The following is an 18,890-nucleotide window of genomic DNA, read 5'->3' as shown; positions in this document are numbered from 1 at the left end:
TTTTGCCTCCATTGCATGATGATTTCAGTATTTTTTTTTAAAAAAAAAAGAGAGTTCTGCTCTTCAACTGTGAAATGAAGGAGGAACCATCTGTCTTCAAACTTTATATCCAAACGTGCCAGGAAGATTTAAAAAAAAAATGTAATATTTGATGTGTGAAACAGTGAAATAACCTCTCTGCACTTTTAATTCCCTCCTCACACCGTATAGGTGAGGCAGCGGTAGAATAATGAACAGCGAGCATGAGCCCGATAGTTCGATGAGTGCAGATGATGAATGACCACGGGGAGGGAGTACAGGACCAAAGCAGAGGCACAGCCATTTGTTACTCTGCTGTCACAAATGTATTTTTAATGAATCTGCACCTCTGACTCTCTCTGCAGAGCAGGACTGTTCCTTAAGGCCAACGTGACCCCAATATTTCCCGCGAAGCAGCGGCTCTGAACAAACCCACTTTAGCTCTGGCTGTGTGATGTAAATAACCTTCTCCTTTTTCTTGCTTGCTGAAACCATCAGTCTAGCTTCTCATTATTGTCCTTACCTGGAGCCCAGAATAAAGGGCCGTCCCTGTTTCTGAGCTGGAAGCAGGTGGGGAGGTTTCACCTTGAATTACTCCGGTGGACTCAGCTGTAAAACATGTTTCTCTTGGCAGAATAAAAAAAAAAACACAGTGCACGCTCTGCAGCTATGAACCTGAAATTATTTAAGATTCAGATTCTTCCTTTGATATATAGCAGCTCCTTTTGGATCGACAGCAGAAAATTTGAAGTCAGATTTAACATCTGCTTTAAAAGATGAGGAATATATAGAAGCAGAAAACAGGAGAAGAACCTCCTGCTGCTTTCACCTCACACACACTGACGTGTGATGAGAGGCAAACCAGGAGAAATATATTTCACACGGCCTCTTGGATATTGAAGGATGAGCGTGAAGTCTTAAAAACCTGGCAGGGGACGGAGGTTACAGTGAGGCCGGTGTAACATTCACACACCTCTGCAATTCCAGCTTCCCCTGACTTTCTGCATGTAGATGTAGAAACTGCAGGGAAGTTAAAAAAAAAACATTACAGACACCATGCTGGAATAGACTGCCCTCATTTTGAGAGACACTGATGCATGCATGAGATGACACACGTCAACATGTGACATTGAGAACGACACACATCAACAATCTTCTGCAGAGACCCGACCGGTCGTCCATCATCAGAGGAAAAGAAAAATGTTTTATACAAAAGAACAGATACTGATTCCACACTATAAAAAATGACTGATCATTTTAAGGTCCAGAACACAAGCAGAGCAGCAAAAAGGCAATCCAGAGAAGTCAGACACCTTGTTAAAGCAATTTAGTACATGGCTGTTGTCTTTGTCCAGGTTGTCCACTGACAGCTGTAAGTGTTTGGCCTCCATTTACATCCAGTTAGTGTCACTCTAAAGCTCACCTCGGAGCTGCTGACACCTCCCCCCCTGCTCAGAAAATAGCAGCTTGTGAGCTTGTTATGCCTGATTTAAGGCCTGTAGCTGAAGAAATCAGGTGACACAGGGTTTATGAAGGCAGCTCATTGATACTGGACGTCTCTGCAGGGCTCCTCTGCCTGCCTGTACGATTGGTCTTGACTGAGTTGTCCCCCGACTCCAGCACGAGCGGGCGGCTGTTCCTGTCTCTGCCTTGGTCTGCAACAGACGTCTGGTTGTCACTGTCAGCGGAGACAAATGAAGAGCTTTACTTCTTGACGCACAATTAATAAACGCCACTATTTTTTGATGCTGAAGGAAGTCAGCTGGGAGGGATGCAGCTCTCCTCCCCAGGCTCTGAAAATCAGTCACAGACAGCTAAAAAAAACACAACATCTGTTATTATCATCAAGCCAGAAGACATCTATCAGAATCAGAAGTCTTTGTTTTTACTGACTGAAGCCCTGAAATCACCATGAAAGGTAAAACAAAACAAAGCTTTGTGCTGGCACTTAAATTCCATCCTGTGATCAGAGTTATTCCTTTTAAAATGTTGCTTATGTCACCAAAACGTTGATGTTTAAATGCCCAGTTTTAACACTGACAGTTTTGACTTTACATTAAAAAATATAAGGTTAGTATTTAATAAAAACTGTAGTGATGCCTCACAGTTGTCCTATTGCATCGTCAATTAATTTAATATTAAAAATTAGATTTTACCTTTTACTTAGGAAACACATACTCCCATTTTCTGTAGCCCATAACAAATAAACTTTTTTTTAATGGCATATTTTGTCCCTTCATTCCTAATATGCAAATTGAGGAGGAGGGTTTATCTTCAGACAAAAGCAGCCATCTTGTTAGCGTTAGCTATCCAGTAGTGACAGCTTTGACAATGAGAGATGTCATGCTTATCTTGTCACTTCCTGCAACCAGGGACAGACGTTCATGCATTGCTTCTTAAAGGTAGGGTAGGAGATTTCATTCTGATGCACTTTTTGTTAAATTAGTGTAACTTCTCTTTACAATCCGATAGCAACCGATTAGTTCGGCAGTTTCGCTTTAAAACGAAAAATATGTATCATCTGTGGAAGCTATAAAATGCTAAAAACATCAGCCAATCCTACAAGGCGCCCATGCGCAGAGTATTGGCTGGTTGTCACTCTCTTCCTGCTCTGCGCGCACCAGAGAGGTACGTGCATGATGGCCGAAATCACAGACTGGTTGGGAGGCGTGGCTTCGGGGTGAGCTCCGAGAGAACGGGGGGTGTTCAAAATGTGGCTGACTCACTGAGTTTTCAAAATCTCCTACCCTACCTTTAAGTGGTGAGTTGGGTAGCAGTGCTGAAGTGTAAACGCTCCTGTTAGCTGTAATGCTAGTGCATGTAGCTACCACTGTGGAGGCCAGCATAATGTGGAGGGGATGGCATCGAAAGGTTTCAACGTGTTTTTCCTTTTTAACAAGACCGGGTGTACCAGCTGATCAATGTTTGGAGCATCATATCAGTGTGACAGTCAGTTCATCCTCCTGGTGAACAGATGTAGATCAGGCAGAATAATAAGAGATCTGTGCAGAACAGGAGTGAGTACCTGTCTTGGCTCTCCTTTGCTAGCGTGCTGTCTTCATAGATTTTCAGCATTGTTTCTGTGCGGTCATCGAGGTGCTCTTTCGGTTCCTGAAATCTGAAATGTATCAAAAATATACCGCCTTTTGAAAATGACATATGTTTTATGTTCTGTACTTTGAAAGAGTGTCTGTCCATGATCACTGAAAGATTGGACACAGATAGAAATAATGACTAGAAGGCAAATTATTCTCAGGAAGAAGACACTTAGAGAGGACTGAGAAAAAAAGTTGATGAATAATTTCTCAGGAAGGACATTTCTTTCTTTTTCATTTTGAAGCGTGACTGAAGGGATGGTGTTATATCCAAGGAATCCTCTCTGTACTTTGGTTGATTTCTCCAGTTTTTTGCTGCACAATTATTAGACTAGTATGTTTAACTGCAGCAGTTTATGTGGATTTAAGTTACATGTTTACTTAGAAGTGGAAATAGTTTTCTAACTTTGCTTGTTACAGTTGGATAGAACTGTTTTATAGCTGTAAAAGTAGACATGATAGGACTGCTGATCAGCCTGTATGTGTTCATGGGGGCAGTATTGAAATACACACACCTCTGAGTTTAATGAAGCCGTCAAAGTTACTCTGGAGGCAAAGAGAGAGCTTTCAATATCCTGCCAGTCACACTATCAGTACAGCCACAGATGGACTAAAGTGGCAGTGATACCTGGGTTCAAGTCTCTCTTTGACTTTGGCTATAGACAGGATGTAAGGGCTGATCTGTCTGGTGATGGTGGTCAGGTAGGAGTTCTCCTGCTTCAGCTGCATCAGGTCGTGGAGCTGGGCTACAGTCAGTAAACAAAGAATTACTTCAAATCGTCCTCACATTAAGAAATAAATTGTGAATTTTTGCTTTATGTGACTCTTTGCAACAAACCTTCGTAAATTTCTTGCTCGTTAGTGACTCTCTGAAAAGTCTCCTCCCAGATCTGCAAGGGAGAAAATGTGCTCAATCAGCTGATACAATATAATGTGAACTGCAGTCGGTTGACTCAAGGGGTACCTTGACATTTTCTACCTTTCCTCTCCCTGTGTTTGCAGTGCTAGTAGTTTCAATTTATCACAAAACTGGCTGGTTAGTATGCAGCAGCCAGAGGTACCAATCCAGTACAAATGTAGAGGCTTTTTTGTCAGGTACATGCTTAAAGGTCAGGCATCACCTGACGCACCTCTTCAAACATGACTCTCATAGTTTCCACAGTAGAGTACTGCCCAGCTATCTGACTGTCGATGTGCAGCGATCTGTCCAGGATCTCTCCCATTTTATCTGTGTTGATGATGGAGTGGTGTTTGGTCAGATCTCTGTGCAGCTCCTGGACCTGGTCCTTCAGATTCTGAATCTCTGTCTGAAGAGACTGTAAACACACACACACACAGCATATGAACCATATCCTTCACGATGTGTTTAAAACAGCTGAGGCTGGTGTGTGTACAGATGCCAGGTGAAGTGCATCCAAGCATGAAAACCTTGTTATCCAGTAGACGAGTTGAAAGAGAGTTCCTGGAGGATTTTCTGTTGCTGCCTTTTTCACTGCTTTACTTTGAGTTCTTCTCTCCAACACAGCAAGAGAAATGGCTGCAGCAGATTTAACCAGCATGCACCCACATCCAGGAGGTTTAGAAATTACCTACAAAACTGTATTAAATCATACTATGATATCTCTATGAGTCTCTGTTGTCTCTGTTGTCTCTGTTGTGTCTGTGGAGATACTCCAGGCATCATGAAGCTGCCAGAAAGTATCAGGATCTCTTCCACATCACTCACCCTGTAGGTGTTCTCATAGTTGCGGCAGTGCTCTGTGAAAGGTGTTTCTCTGCCCTCAGCCAGGAGAACCTTTGTGCAGATGTTGCGGTGAGATGTGGGCCTTCGCCCAAACGCTGAGCCCAGGGGCATCTCACTGAGAGACGGGGAGCGGCAAGACATGGAGAGAGGAGACTGGAGCCTGAAGAGAGGAGAGGTATTTACACAGGCTGTCTTCCTCGCACCGGGAGCTTTCAGTTGTTCTTCTTTCAGTATTCATGCATATTTATGTATTGTGCTGTTGTTTTTTGTGGAGTAATCTGCTGTTGATGTGTGTCTGAGCAAAGGCTTCTCAGGCTTCGGTAGAAACACCAGTTCTGACTTAAATGCACTCCCCTTTACTGGCTGACAGAGTTACATTACAGTTGCTTTGGGTCGGTTATAATCTGCTTAATAACATAAATATATAGTAATGAAGAAGAAATAAGATGCTATCGACTGATATGTTAAATAAGGATAGAGAAAGAATCAGGGTGGCTGACCAGGCTAGATCTTAGAAAAGGAAGCAAGTCAGTACATAGTTTTCTGACCTACCTACAGACCTCATTAAGAACCCAGCTGCCTCATAAGTATCACAAATACAACTTGGTTTCATATCTGAACAGAGCTCGATGTGATTTAAAATAAACACAACAAAGAGAGAAGTGGCTAAGCTGTTACATTCACTCCACACCTTGGCTGTCACTAACATAACACGTCACCACCTGTAAGAGTGGAGAAGTATGTGAGAACAGCACATTGTCTCACAACTAGATAAACATGCATTTACTGGCTTCATGCCTGACACGGCATAACTGCCAGAAATCTATTCTACAGCGGCCGAGGTGTGAACGGATCCTTCTCACGTTTCCATACAAACACTGTCCTCTGAGCAGTCTGCCTCCCAACACGGCCAATTAAAGACTTTAGCAGAGCGGAGGCAGCAGCATCACTTTCATGAAAGAACACGTCTTTGTACCACTTCACTTATCTTCTGTTCTGTGAAATTAAGATAAAAATAGGGGCAGCCAGATGGTCCGTCCACCAGCCCCCTGATTCGCTTCCATCCTGCATTAGCGCCTGTGGGTAAGAAGCTTTCAGACAGTAATTGAGGACGCATCAGACACAACAGCACACAGAGTAACAGGGTACACCATGTGGGTGGCATTCTAAACAACCATGAGGAGAGGAAAAGCCCATTTCCTCCTCCGTCTGTGAGCTGAAGTATGAAGTGAAGTTCAAAAACTGTTGAGTCAACACCTTGTTCAACTGCAGTCATCCTACAGTCAGGGATGGAAAAACTGTGTAAAAGCCAGCATAAGGGTCAGTCCTCACCTACAGTACCATTCTAAGTATTTTAAGATGTCCACATGGATACAATACAAAGTTAAAGCACTCATAAACATCTTAATAGTGTTCAGAAAACATTAAACTCCACACTCTGAATGTACCTGCAGCTCAGTAGGCTGACTCCTGCCGTCTGGTCCGCAGCTGATGCAACAGCAGACCTGTCTAAAACATATACGCCTCTCGCTCTGCCATACACATGCCATCCTCGGCACATCCAGCCTACGTCCTCCCCGGCACTGACGCCAACTAAAGACTGCACCCGTGCTAAAGCAGTGACATCAGCGGCCTGGAACAAAACGGCACCGGCCGCTCCCGTGTGCCAGCTTCCAGATGAATCACACAGAGAGTTCTGTGAAGTTATGATAAAAATAGTGCCAGCCGGCTGCACCAACAATCCCCGAACACTTTGCATGTTGCACTGGCAGGGCATTTAACAAGCTGGACGGCAGAGTTGTCAGTATTTTGGCATTAGTGGGGTGAGCTTAAGGACCTGTGAACAGTTGGGAGACACTGATGTGGAAAAAAAATCAGTGTGTGTGTGAGTCTCTATGTGCGGAGACAGACACGAGTCACAGAGCTCTTTGATCTGAGGGGCACCATTATAAAAATACAGATTTACCATTGATATAACATCATTCTAATACAAATCTATGATTTAAAAATAAATGCTTGACTGAAATAAAATGAAAATTTTATATTTATCTCTGCCCCTGCAGGGCTGGAGCTCTGTAAAACAGTCATGGTCTGCTTCCTCTCCCCTGTGCAACAAGGTGAGTTATGTAAAAATACCAGGGTGCAGAGCTCACAGACAGACAGACAGACAGACAGAACAACTGCCATACTGGGACTCAGTGTGGCGCCTCCTTTCCTCTCACTACAGTCCATCTGTACATGCAAACCATTTGGGGATTTTGAATTTGGATGCTTCACAAGTGTGAAATATTCTGCCCAGACTTTTTTTTTTTTTTTTGTAAACTTTCTTGGAAGAATCCAAAAGATTCTGTGAAGATATTCAGACATTGAAAGCACATCGCAACATACAAAATCCTACAGGAAGCCATCATCATGTGGTGATGACAGCTAAACGGCTGTGATGCTGTAAAGTAAATGATGTTACCTTATTGCGGCACTGGTGGATCCAGCAACAGAAGGAGGGCAGCGCTGTCCAATCTGCAGCAGAGGCTCCAGACAGCGGGCGAACTCACTGCGATACTCTGTGTTGATCTAACAGAGGACAGTCGTTTAGTCCTGTGACAAGCTAGAACTCCGACATCCATACGTGGAAAAAACAAAGAATTACACACGATTAGTGTGTTAACAGTGCAAACATGACTTCTGATGGACACTCTGCATAATCAAACCTGTTTGTTTGCAGAAGTTTTTTGAGACTGAAAATCCACCTCTGACACATTTTCTATGTCATGTCAACACATTTTAGGCTTTTTTGTTTGTCATATGGTGTTAAAATATATCCAAAACAGTTATTTTTGTCATTTATTTTTAGTTTGCACATTTTCCTTGTGTCTGCGTGGGTTTTCTCCAGGTATAAGAAGTAGTTAATGTTAGGCTAATTGAGGACCCTATTGGCCATATGTGTGAGTGTGAATGGCTGTTTGTCTTCCAGTGTTTGCCCTGACATAGACTGGTGACCCTGTGCCCCTGGACAGGACAGAGCAGGTCATGAAAATGGATGGGAGGACTTAGCAGGCAGTCCACAGGCAAGTAAAAATATTCAAACTTTTAACATTTCCCTTGTTTTCTCGTTAAGTTTTAGTATTTGGTTATTTTTGTTATTTTTTGGGTGTGACTGTTTTTTATCACGTGTTCTGGTTGTTCTTTTGATTTCCTGTGTTTCTGGTTGTTTTGTTGGTTTGTGTTCCTGTTTCCGGTTTTATTTTGAAGGCCCCGTTCTCCCTGTGTATCTGTCGGTTTTATAGTGTTCTTCCCTCCCTATGATCGCCTGTCCCGCCCTGATTGTGTTCACCTGTGGCTTGTTACCTTTGTTTATTTAAGTCCTGTGCCCCCCTTGGTCTTGTTACCTTGCATGTGTTGCGTTACCCCTCATCTTTCCCTCGTTTTCCACTGTCTCAGCTGTCTTTTGAGTTCATGTTTTGGAGTTTATCTCTGTTAGAGTTTTTGTTTGTTCTCGAGCCTTGGTCGTGTTTTGTTTGGATTCCTGTTTTCCTGGTTTTCAATAAATCTGCCCGAGAAGCTCACCTTTCTGTCCGCATCTGAGTCCTCTCCTTCTCAGACCATTAGAAGTCCCTTAGAAGTCATTGAACATTTTTTACAGGAAGCGATGAAGATGTAAAGCCGGTGCACTGCAGTGGATTCGACTCTAAATGAAACGTTTTGCACGATGACTGCTCCTGTACTCACTTTACTGCTCTGCACAGGTCTCAGTCGATGAGGGAGCTTTACAATCCTCTTCAGCCTCTCCATGAGTTGCTGTGTAAGCAAGAACATCCGGCTGTGAGTCAGTGACCTGCTTCACCTCCTTTAGACATTATGGACAGCCTCCATTTAAAAACCAATTCAGCGCAGCTAAACTGTAACTTTTCCCCTGCCAAGAAAACTTCCCCAGAAAAAGACTGAGCTCTCTTTATGCAGCAGACAAAGCTGCCTGGAGGGACACAGAGCACACATCATTCTGTTTTACCATGTGCAAGCAGTTCATTAATTCATATTGTATATTCACTATAAATTAGTCAAATTGGTTCACATTTTTACACTGTTGTTACTTTGCTGTCAATACAGTAACAATAAACACAGTTCATAGTTCATATTCTTGCTGTACTCACATAGCCCATGTCCAAAAACTCAAACTTGTTGGCTGAGCTGAGGAAGGCTGAGCAGGTGACAAGATGAACCTAAAACACATCAGAGGTCAAATTTGCTAGAGTTTCTGTGTCTGTGTGTGGTCATTTGATGGTAGTGAGGAAAATGGCAGAGAAGCTTGTTGAAGATGAAACCCTGATTTATTTCCAAAAACCTTAGTGAAAAAAGTGGTGTGGCACACCCGGTGGACATGAAGTACAGAGTGATGGCCTGGAGCAATGATGGCTGCCATATTGACTATTATAACACCCAGATTTGTTTTTAGACAAGCTGTCATAATAAAACTAGCCGATACTTCCAGGTTATTGAAATGGACAGTGCGTGTGTAACTGGTGCCAACGTGTGGTCACATATATATGACAAATGTGTTCTTAACATTGAAACATGAAGGTTTTTGTGGACAAATGGGCCCCGTTCACACTGGAGAAAGTAAATCCAGCTAGAGTAGGATTGTATCTGGATAGCTTTAAAGCTGAATACGTTCAGACCTATTTTCAAATCTAGCTATTACACACGCGTGTCCATGCTCAATCCGGCTTGTTTGCGGTCCTCCAAACTGCTAGGTGGCGCCTCGTAATATACAGAGTCCGTTCAGGCCTCGGTAGGACCACGCGTGCGCACGGGTTGTGCTTTTTTTTGTCCCATGTCGCTCGTTCCTTCGTTTTTTTCAGTTTAAAAAGCAGTTTATTCCTTTGTAGCCCTGTCTAAAATAAACTCAGGGCAAAGCACCGTCATAGTTCGACGGTTGTTTACATATGGCTTTTGTGCGCAACCCAGACACTGTCCCCATGAACCGGAAGTATCACGTCGCTAGCCGGATTCGCTAGCCGGATTCGCTAGCCTGCGTTTAGACCTGAGCCACATTTGAGCTAATCTGGCTAGATCCACCTCCAAGAGGTGGATTGAAATGAATCTGGATATATCCAGATTCACGTTGTTCAGACCTTTATATCCAGATACGGCCCGAATCCCGCTCAAGCCGGATTGATTTTCCCAGTGTGGACGGGGTATAAGTCTTGTGCTCTCCTTTGTCTGTGCCAGTGGAAGCTTCTGGGAGAAAGTACATAAGCCATACAGCGTGATGCGTCATCCTGGCTGAAGAGTAAGCAAATATCACCTGGTTCCTATGTGAGGATGTCCCTTTAAGGGAACTTAATCCCTAGATTGGGAACCACCACAAGTCAAATCAAAGCAGCAACAACCATAAATGTGACACTGAGCATGTTGTGTTTTATTTTTTCACATTTAGTGAAGTAGGATTTTGAATGCTGCATATGTACTCTAGTAAACCATCTGAATGCTTTCTGTCAAAACCCAGTGAGCAGTATTTATTATCAGGTCGTCATGTGACTCTACCTGAAGAGTTGGTAGAAGGGCAGTAAGGTGTGATAGTTGTTCCTTCAGTGCTCTCTCCTTCTCTTCATGTTGACTGCAAAACAACACACACACACACACACACACGTAAGACAACACCCTCACATTCAGGCCTGCCACAATACACAGAGGATTCAGCTCAGGAGGTGCAACCACAAACAACATGCTCCATATTTCCAGAAGCTAATCTATCTGTCTTCTCTTGTAACAAACACACAGGCAAAGCCCGACACACAAAGCTCGACATAAATAGCCTTTAACACCCTTCCGGGAACCCAGCCACTGGATGGCTTCCAGGCAATGAGAGAGAGAGAGAGAGAGAAAGAGAGAGAGAGAGAGATATGGAAGAAACTGGCCACAAAAAAATCTCATTAAAGATCCCCACAGAGTGCAACCCAATACACTCACTCACTCACTCACATTATGCAAAATTGTTCTCATTCAATCACGCACACGTACACTCGGAGCACTCAGCGAAGAGGAAAAGTGCTTCAAAACGGTTCGTTCAAAAAAACAAACTGAAATGTTCAATCGGTGTTCACTCATTAATCTATTAAATTTAGAAATTAACTAACCAGTCAGACTTTTAGATGACATCAAATCAAACTTAATTGATTACCGTACGGATCTATGTTTAATTATTGTAGCAGCTGGATGCTAAAACAGATGAGTTTGAATGCTGTTAATTCCTGTTTTAAATATTTATCACTTTAAAGACTTGCGCACAAGCAAGCAGCTATAAGGCTGTAGCTGCCACTGCACTGTAAAAAGCTTGACAACTCAACTTGGTGCTTTGTTTGATCTAAAATGAAGGAAAGCTACAGTCTGCTTGCAGGCGTTCCAGCAGCAGTTGCTGTTGTTGATAATATGGACTTCAGTGAGTCTATATTGTACATATTGTGAATTTGTACACCACTGCTCTTGCTGGTTTCGTTGTCAGTGATTGGATCCAAGCACATGTTGCAAACATTGGCTTGGAAGCTGTAATCCTGCTGAAGTGGTTCTAATTCAGCACCATCCTTTGTTAAAGGTGTTTGGTGCACACACAGATTACTTCGGAGCTAACAGGCTGTTATTCATTAGCATGAATACAATGCAGCATGATACAATGGGAACAGGTATGAAGTCACCTCTCACTGCAGGATAATTGCATTCAATTTAGTACACATTGTGACAGGAACTTTGTTTTTTTTTTTTTTACCTCTGAGCTGCTTTCATCAGGATCTTCTTCCTCTCTGCTAGTTTTTCCTGTCAGGGGAGAACAGAGAAGACACCCCCTTTTATTCCTCACACTGCTACGAGACTGGCCTTGAGCTGTATGATACCTAATGAATTTTCAAGATAGCGAAAAAAATTAGGTGTAAATTACACAGCGTGGCATCTGCTCTCTTCGATTTGTTCATTATGCAAATAAAATACACTCACTTCTCACAATTAGGTTAACAGAGACCTCCAGTGGCCGAGCAGTGCTAATGGTGTCAGATGGAGGGCACAGAAACCACACTTTACTTTTAGACTTTTAGAAAACACATTTCTGTGTGAGGGGTGAGATCTGCCATACAAAGATAAAATCATAAATCTAGTCCTGAGGTCACCACAACAAAATGTATTCACACCTGAAGATGATCTGATGTGTAAACGTTAGAAGGACTGTAGTTAGGTTGGTAGTAAATCTACACAATGACTCAACCCCTTATGAAGCCCATACAGACACACTGATCAACCACAACACTGATACTGTTTCCAACCTCATATATATAAAGTACAGCAGAACAGCCCTCAAAGTCTGATAAATATGTACCCCAACTACAACAATGGCAGCATTCATGGGTCACTGATTAACCATATACACTTAAAATGTATTTTGCTTCACATAATTTGATACATGCTCTCACGATATAAGTATGGAAATTAATAGCAAAACATGATGATATTGGTACATTGTTCCACTGAATGTCAGATGAGGGACGACCTCTACTTGGACTATAATTGATGAAGCCTGACGCTCAAGGTGTATTTGGTATGGTGCACCTGGAACACTAAGGACCGGAGAATTCTGACCTCTGTGCAGCATAAAACCACTGAAGAGTGTGTGTGTGTGTGTGTGCCGGAAATAAGAAAAATATGAAGTGTAGGGACCTGGGAGACTTTGACAAAGACCAAATTGTGATGGATAGACACCTAGTGAGGACCAGTGAACCAGTGGGAGGGTCACAGATGCCCAAAGAAAACACACAGTGTTCTGTGTAGGTCAGACTGCCCTTGATGCCAAAAAACATCTACAATGGTTGATGGAAAGGAGGTGGGTTGGCCTGATGAATCACTGTGTGTGTGTGTGTGTGTGTTGTTGTGTTGTTTACCGGGAGAAGGATGAAGCACTACAGGAAGAAGGCGAGCTACAGGAGACAGTGGTCTATTGGAAAGTTCTGCAGACATTGCTGCAGACCACATGCATCGCACTAATGTTGTGGCTGATCAGTGTATAAATACACATTATTTGGATCCCAAAATTGTAAACATTTAGTCATTAAAGAATGAGTAGTTTAAAGAACCTGTAAACTGTTGAACAGGCTACAGATTGCACTCTCTTCTTCCTCCACGTTCAAACACACTTCCCCTATCATGGCTCTCAGCAGAAAGATGGCCTCTCCAGTCGAGGTTTGCAGCTCCTTCACCACCTACAGAGGATTGAGGGGGCTCATGGTTAATAAAAAGGCACTAAACTGACACTAATTTGTCTCGAGATTATGCTTTGACCTAATCATAGTTGATGCTGCTTAACTGTGCAAATGTATCTGCCACTGAGTTGAGATCGTTTAGTTTCTGCATGGGTTCAGGAACAACCAGCCGCACCCATGTGTTCTTGTGAATATGCACCCCGTTTGTAGATGAGACTAAAACATGAGCAGTGAAATTTGGAGGAAAAATTCAAATTTCATTCTAATGAGCTAAACAAATTTTGAGCACACCTGCGCCGCATCCCACAATATCATCACCGCTGCTGAGTGTTTGAATTATTTATGATGCCAATTTTTTGCTTTGTTTTTGCCCTGGCTGTCATAAATATGTAAATGAAAAGAGAGAGAGAGAGAAATAGGACTCTCTCACCAGCACAGCCTGGTCCAACATCTCACAACCCTGAGCGTAAGCTGTTTCAATATCAATGCAGTGAGTCCGACTCTCCCTGTGGAAAAACCAAAAATAAACAACAGACTTAATGTGGGAAAAGAGAAAAACTTCAGATAAACATACATTTTAAAGTTGACGAGTCGACTCACACTTGCATGTCTCTGAAGCATCTGATGCAAAGCATAGACTTATTCTCTGTAGAGAATAGGATGTAGGGCTCCTCGTGTAGAGCTGTGCAGACACAGAAGTCAGACTGTACTCTGATAACATTAAAAGACTTTAGACATGCTAGCTGAAGTTCATCACCATGAAAATGTGATTAACATGTAGAAGAAGCTGAGCACAGGAGGAACAACAGGTGAAATAATGGCACTGGTGAAATAATGAAGCCTCCTTGTTGGCCTGTGTTTTTGTCCTGGAGTGAATTACAGGTGGCACTCACGGCATTTTCTGTGTTTGGCTTTGCTGCGTTTGGCCAGGGATACTATCTCATGGTGAGAAAACATTCTGGCCTTGTGCGTTAGCTCCCTGCAGGTGGCGCACAACGGTTGACTGCAAGTGTTACAGAAATACATCATCCCTGCATCCTGCAAAACAAGGCAACAACCAATGTTATTTTTAGGATATTTTTAAGCTATACCAACGCACCAAGAGATACAAGCTTTATAATGTGACTGTGCTGCTCCCCAGTGGCTGTTTATAAAACTGCCCCAGTGCTGTAGACTTTAGAACGATAACAACTACATATATTGTCTGTTTTGTGTTTTTAGCACAGTGTTTTTAAAAGCTGTCTCAAAGTCTCAACTTTTAGGAAATAATTTAAAAAATCTGTCACCTTTTTGTTACTTTCCTGGTCACAGTTAGCACACTGAACTGTCTCCTCTGCATCTGCATTGTTGTCAACCAGGAACTTCAGCAGGCGGTCCTCTGGTGGGAGGGCGTTATTTCCTTTAATTATAGTGTGATATCTATGCCAAAGAGAAACATTCAGACAATAAGAGTAATTTACTCTCATTTTAAGAGTAAAATCCTAATATCTATCAATACATTAGCAAGTTACCTACTTAATATTTGAGAATAAGTTAGCTGGGAATAATAAAAATTGCATATTCTGGTGAAAATAACAATGGATTAAAGAAATGTGGTTAAATCTAATCACCTATGATATAGTAGTATAAGGAAATAACAATCTTAGGCAGAGGTAAACTTGACAAATGAACAACATTCACTTATTGAATTGATAAGGCTATCAATTTTTAAAAGTAAAGTAAACAGATTACAGATTATTACTGATTATTTTAATGGCACTAGCACTGCAGCATTTTATAATGCTTCTGATAAGGTCATTCAGTTTATGAAATTGTTGTAGTTTATTTTTGTAAATTACAAAATATTTTGTTGCAGTACCGCAGTGGGCCAAAGGGGGCAGCAGTGGTCCCGAATACCGCCGTTATCAAAGAAGAAGATGCGGAAGTGCCTGTCAAACACTAAAGAACAAACGTGGTGCAGCACGGCGGTCTTTTATCGAGAAAGTTCTGGCAATAGCTGCCTGAAGGAAACACGACACCGCGTGTAAACGGCGCGCATCGAGCGGATCATTTCAAACGCTGAAAAATGTCTGTTATTTCCGAGGACAATGTTCGAGGTGGGACCGTTTTCAAGGATATTAGCGCCGACGACGAAGACGGGCAGCCCACTGTGATTGAGAGCCTGTGTATGAACTGCTACCAGAACGGTACCACACGTCTGCTTCTCACCAAAATACCTTTCTTTAAAGAGGTTATCGTCAGCTCCTTCAGCTGCACCGACTGCAACTACTCAAACACTGAAATCCAGTCTGCTGGCCGAATTCAAGAACAAGGCGTTTGTTACACGCTTAAAGTCAACTCGAAGCAGGACTTGAACCGTGAGGTTGTGAAAGCAGACAGTGCGACCCTCAGGATCCCAGAGCTGGATTTTGAGATCCCTCCATTCACCCAGAAAGGCTCACTTTCTACTATTGAGGGCCTTCTAGACCGAGCAATAGCGGGGCTAGAGCAGGACCAGCCTGTCAGGCGAGCAGCTGATCCAGAGGTGGCTGAGAAAATAGATGAATTCATCAAAAAACTGAGAAAGTTAAAAGAGGTTGAAGGTGACTTTACTCTAGTGATTGAGGATCCATCTGGGAACAGTTTTGTAGAGAATCCCGTGGCTCCTCAGAGAGATGAAGCTCTTGCAGTGACCCGGTTCAAGCGGACGGCCCAGCAGGATATGCAGCTGGGGATAAAGGCTGATGATGACCTGGAAGAGGAGCCAGCCAGTAACGACCTGGAGACGATGAGAAATGAGGTTTTGGTATTCAACACCAACTGCCCAGAGTGTAACGCGTCAGCCTCAACCAACATGAAGCTCGTCCAGATCCCCCACTTCAAGGAGGTCATCATCATGGCCACTAACTGTGACAGCTGCGGTCACCGAACCAACGAGGTGAAATCAGGCGGAGCCACGGAAGAGCTCGGCACCCGAATCACCCTGAACGTCACCGACGCTTCAGACATGAGCCGAGATGTGCTCAAATCGGAAACCTGCTCTGTCCTTATCCCAGAGCTGGAGTTTGAGCTGGGGATGGCAGCTCTGGGTGGGAAGTTCACCACTCTGGAGGGCCTGCTGAAGGACATCAAAGACCTGACTGTCTCCAAAAACCCCTTCATCTCTGGTGACAGTGGTCCCACAGATCGGGTGGAGAAGTTGAGAGAGTTTGGACAGAAATTAGACAAGATTATCGCAGGAGACATGAATGTCCACGTCATCCTGGATGACCCTGCAGGGAACAGCTATCTCCAGAATGTGTACGCCCCGGAACCAGACCCTGAGATGACCGTGGAGAAGTACACCCGCAGCTTTGAACAGAATGAAGAGCTCGGCCTGAATGACATGAAGACGGAAGGATACCAAGAGCAAAACTGAACAGTCAGGAGCACCTGAAAGGACTAAATGAGTCAATAATTATGTTGTCATAAGCCCAGTGTTATTAGAATGCTCCATATTTTTGCCATTTTTACACATTTTAAGTTAAACGCTGGGTGAATTGTTGATTCCATCCTTATATTAATCAGTGAGAATAATTTTTAGTTGTCTAAATGTACAGTGAAAACAAACATAAAAGGATATAAGAAACTTTGTTTATATATTACACATAGTGTGGCTGCTACTGTTATTAAAGCTGAATCCTCCAACTCTGCTGATTGCATTCTTGTAACATCCCAGAAGAGGGCGTTCTGTTATCTCTGATTAAATGTACTTTTTTCTTTCAGTGGACTACACACTGTGACAGAGAAATCTTTTTATGCACCAGTAAGTGTGTTAATAGTTGCTGCTTTATTTGGCACACGTTAAAAGAAAAAACCTAACAGGAATTCATGCTTTTTACTCTTTCTTTTACACAATCCTCTACAGTACTTGTAACCCCTTATTGTCCAAAAACAATCCTCATAAAATTAAAACTTGTTTGTAGCAAAATAGTTAATTAGATATTTTAGTATTAAAATTTTGATCAGGCCAAATCATGCACAGCAAAGGTTGAATTTTGAGCAGATGTAACCGGTGTCTTCTGCCACATGTGCACCCTTTGAGCGAATGCATTTGTTTCCTCTGCTCTCTCTCTGCACCATGCATGCTTTATCTAGTTATCATAGCAACTGGGATCTATTGTGTTCTACTAATAGCACAGTAGTGAATTCCTAGATTACACAGTTCTTGAGTGAGCAGCTGTTAGCAGGCTGCTGATGGAAATAAAAGCTGCCAGGCAGCGGGTCCCTGCATATCCTGACCTCAGAGCACACTGGCTCTGTGCCCACTGGGTTACTTCCACAGAAAACACTGCTTCATAACTCGGTTCATTGTGATATTAGTGTTGGTATTTTTTTTTGTCTTATATAGCAGATAATTAACAGAGATGTACTTCAACACATAAAATGGCTGCAAGGGAGATACATGTAAAAGTTCATTGTTACTTAAAAGAGATGACCTCAGCAGAAACAAATGTTTGAAGAATAAGGTGATATGTCAGAATCTGTTCAGGAACAAGATATGAGAATCTGACAATAATGCAGTGATATCCAGACTCATCGTCACCATTTCTGATTCACTGACCGTATTTATCTTAAATCTGTCATCACCTGTCCCAGAGGTTGAACAAATCTGCTGTAATCACCTCCTGTATGTTCCTGCCTTGACCAGGAAAAGCTAATACTGCAGACCTGAAGGTGACTGTAAATCACGAGTCATTCCTTAATAAGGGATGAACTGGATTGGTTTCATGTGACTGCTTTTGATTGCCCTAAGCTGCTGGCACTGCTGCCAAATACCAGTATGCTTTGTTTGCTGTGTGACTGGTCTTAATGGAACCCTCTGCATCTTTTGAGTGCTGAGGCCAAGGGCTAAATAAGAGACAGAGATGACCCTGCAGCTGCTCCAGCCACTCAGGTCACAGCACGGCCATCAAACCACAACAGAGAGACCCGGTGCTCTCTGAAACCAGTACTCAGATCCTCTGCATGAACCAAGTCACTGTGATGTAAGCTCTGTGAGGTTATGTGTGTGTAAAGGCCAATAAAACTCCTTTGACCTCCATCTCTTTAAGGATGTATGGCTTGGCACCATATCCTAAGCTCAGACTTAAATATTGAGGTTGAGCTTTCATTGAAAAATGAAAGTGAATGCTTCATGTCCTATTTTGGGCCTGGCCAACATCAAAGTGCTGTCTCTTACCCACAGAGGGGGCAGCTGAGGCGGCTGTCATTGGTCCGACCTCGCAGGCAGCGGGCACAGAAGATGTGGTAACAGTCCAATAAACACGGGCACTGATACTGCTCATGGCACAGGTGACAAACCAGGGGGTGGACGTTGGCACAATCCATATTACACAGGTTACCCAAGTTGGTGAAGATTCCTCCGGCCATCTGAGATCAGAGCGTGAGAATGACGGCGAACTGTAAATACGTTGTACTATGAGGGCACATCATCACATCACTTCACAAAAAGTGTTTGTTCAAGATGTGCAATGGCATTAAATTACAGATATTCCTGTTATTGTAAGACACTGTGATCTCAAACCACTGATCAAGAGAGTCACATGTTAATTTCAATAGAAAGAAGCTTTTTATCTTACCTTATCAGACATGCAATAAGTCCCTGGAGACTCTGGAGCTATGCACAATCCACAGTTGAAATACACATAAGAGTTTGTCGAATAGAATATCCAGCAAACAATACCTACTGTAAATGTAGAACGGCGACCTGCAGAAAGTACAGAGAGCCACTGTCTTACCTTTCAGCGCCGCTATCAGCTACCCCCAGCAGGAATG

The 18,890-nt window shown here is 42.9% G+C and overlaps 2 protein-coding genes across 2 annotated transcripts; one reads left to right on the top strand and one right to left on the bottom strand.

Moving 5' to 3' along the window:
* Positions 1-1,161: 1,161 nt before the first annotated feature.
* rnf207a (ring finger protein 207a) lies at positions 1,162-18,491 on the bottom strand. The gene is made up of 17 exons (XM_028406303.1): positions 18,295-18,491; positions 14,381-14,513; positions 13,988-14,132; positions 13,695-13,776; positions 13,525-13,600; positions 12,969-13,094; positions 11,618-11,664; positions 10,399-10,471; positions 9,006-9,074; positions 8,584-8,652; positions 7,322-7,428; positions 4,840-5,017; positions 4,244-4,429; positions 3,952-4,003; positions 3,742-3,859; positions 3,044-3,136; positions 1,162-1,696 (listed from the first exon to the last, which is right to left on the bottom strand). Exons 1-17 carry the CDS (start codon positions 18,483-18,485, stop codon positions 1,546-1,548), a joined length of 1,896 nt encoding a protein of 631 aa, XP_028262104.1. The 5' UTR covers positions 18,486-18,491; the 3' UTR covers positions 1,162-1,545.
* Positions 15,016-16,760, top strand: zpr1 (ZPR1 zinc finger). The gene has a single exon (XM_028406301.1). It carries the CDS (start codon positions 15,160-15,162, stop codon positions 16,489-16,491), a length of 1,332 nt encoding a protein of 443 aa, XP_028262102.1. The 5' UTR covers positions 15,016-15,159; the 3' UTR covers positions 16,492-16,760.
* Positions 18,492-18,890: the final 399 nt, after the last annotated feature.

This window comes from Parambassis ranga, chromosome 5 (assembly GCF_900634625.1).
Source record: "Parambassis ranga chromosome 5, fParRan2.1, whole genome shotgun sequence".
NCBI lineage: Eukaryota > Metazoa > Chordata > Actinopteri > Ambassidae > Parambassis > Parambassis ranga.
This window is presented reverse-complemented; position numbering and strand designations above follow the sequence as displayed.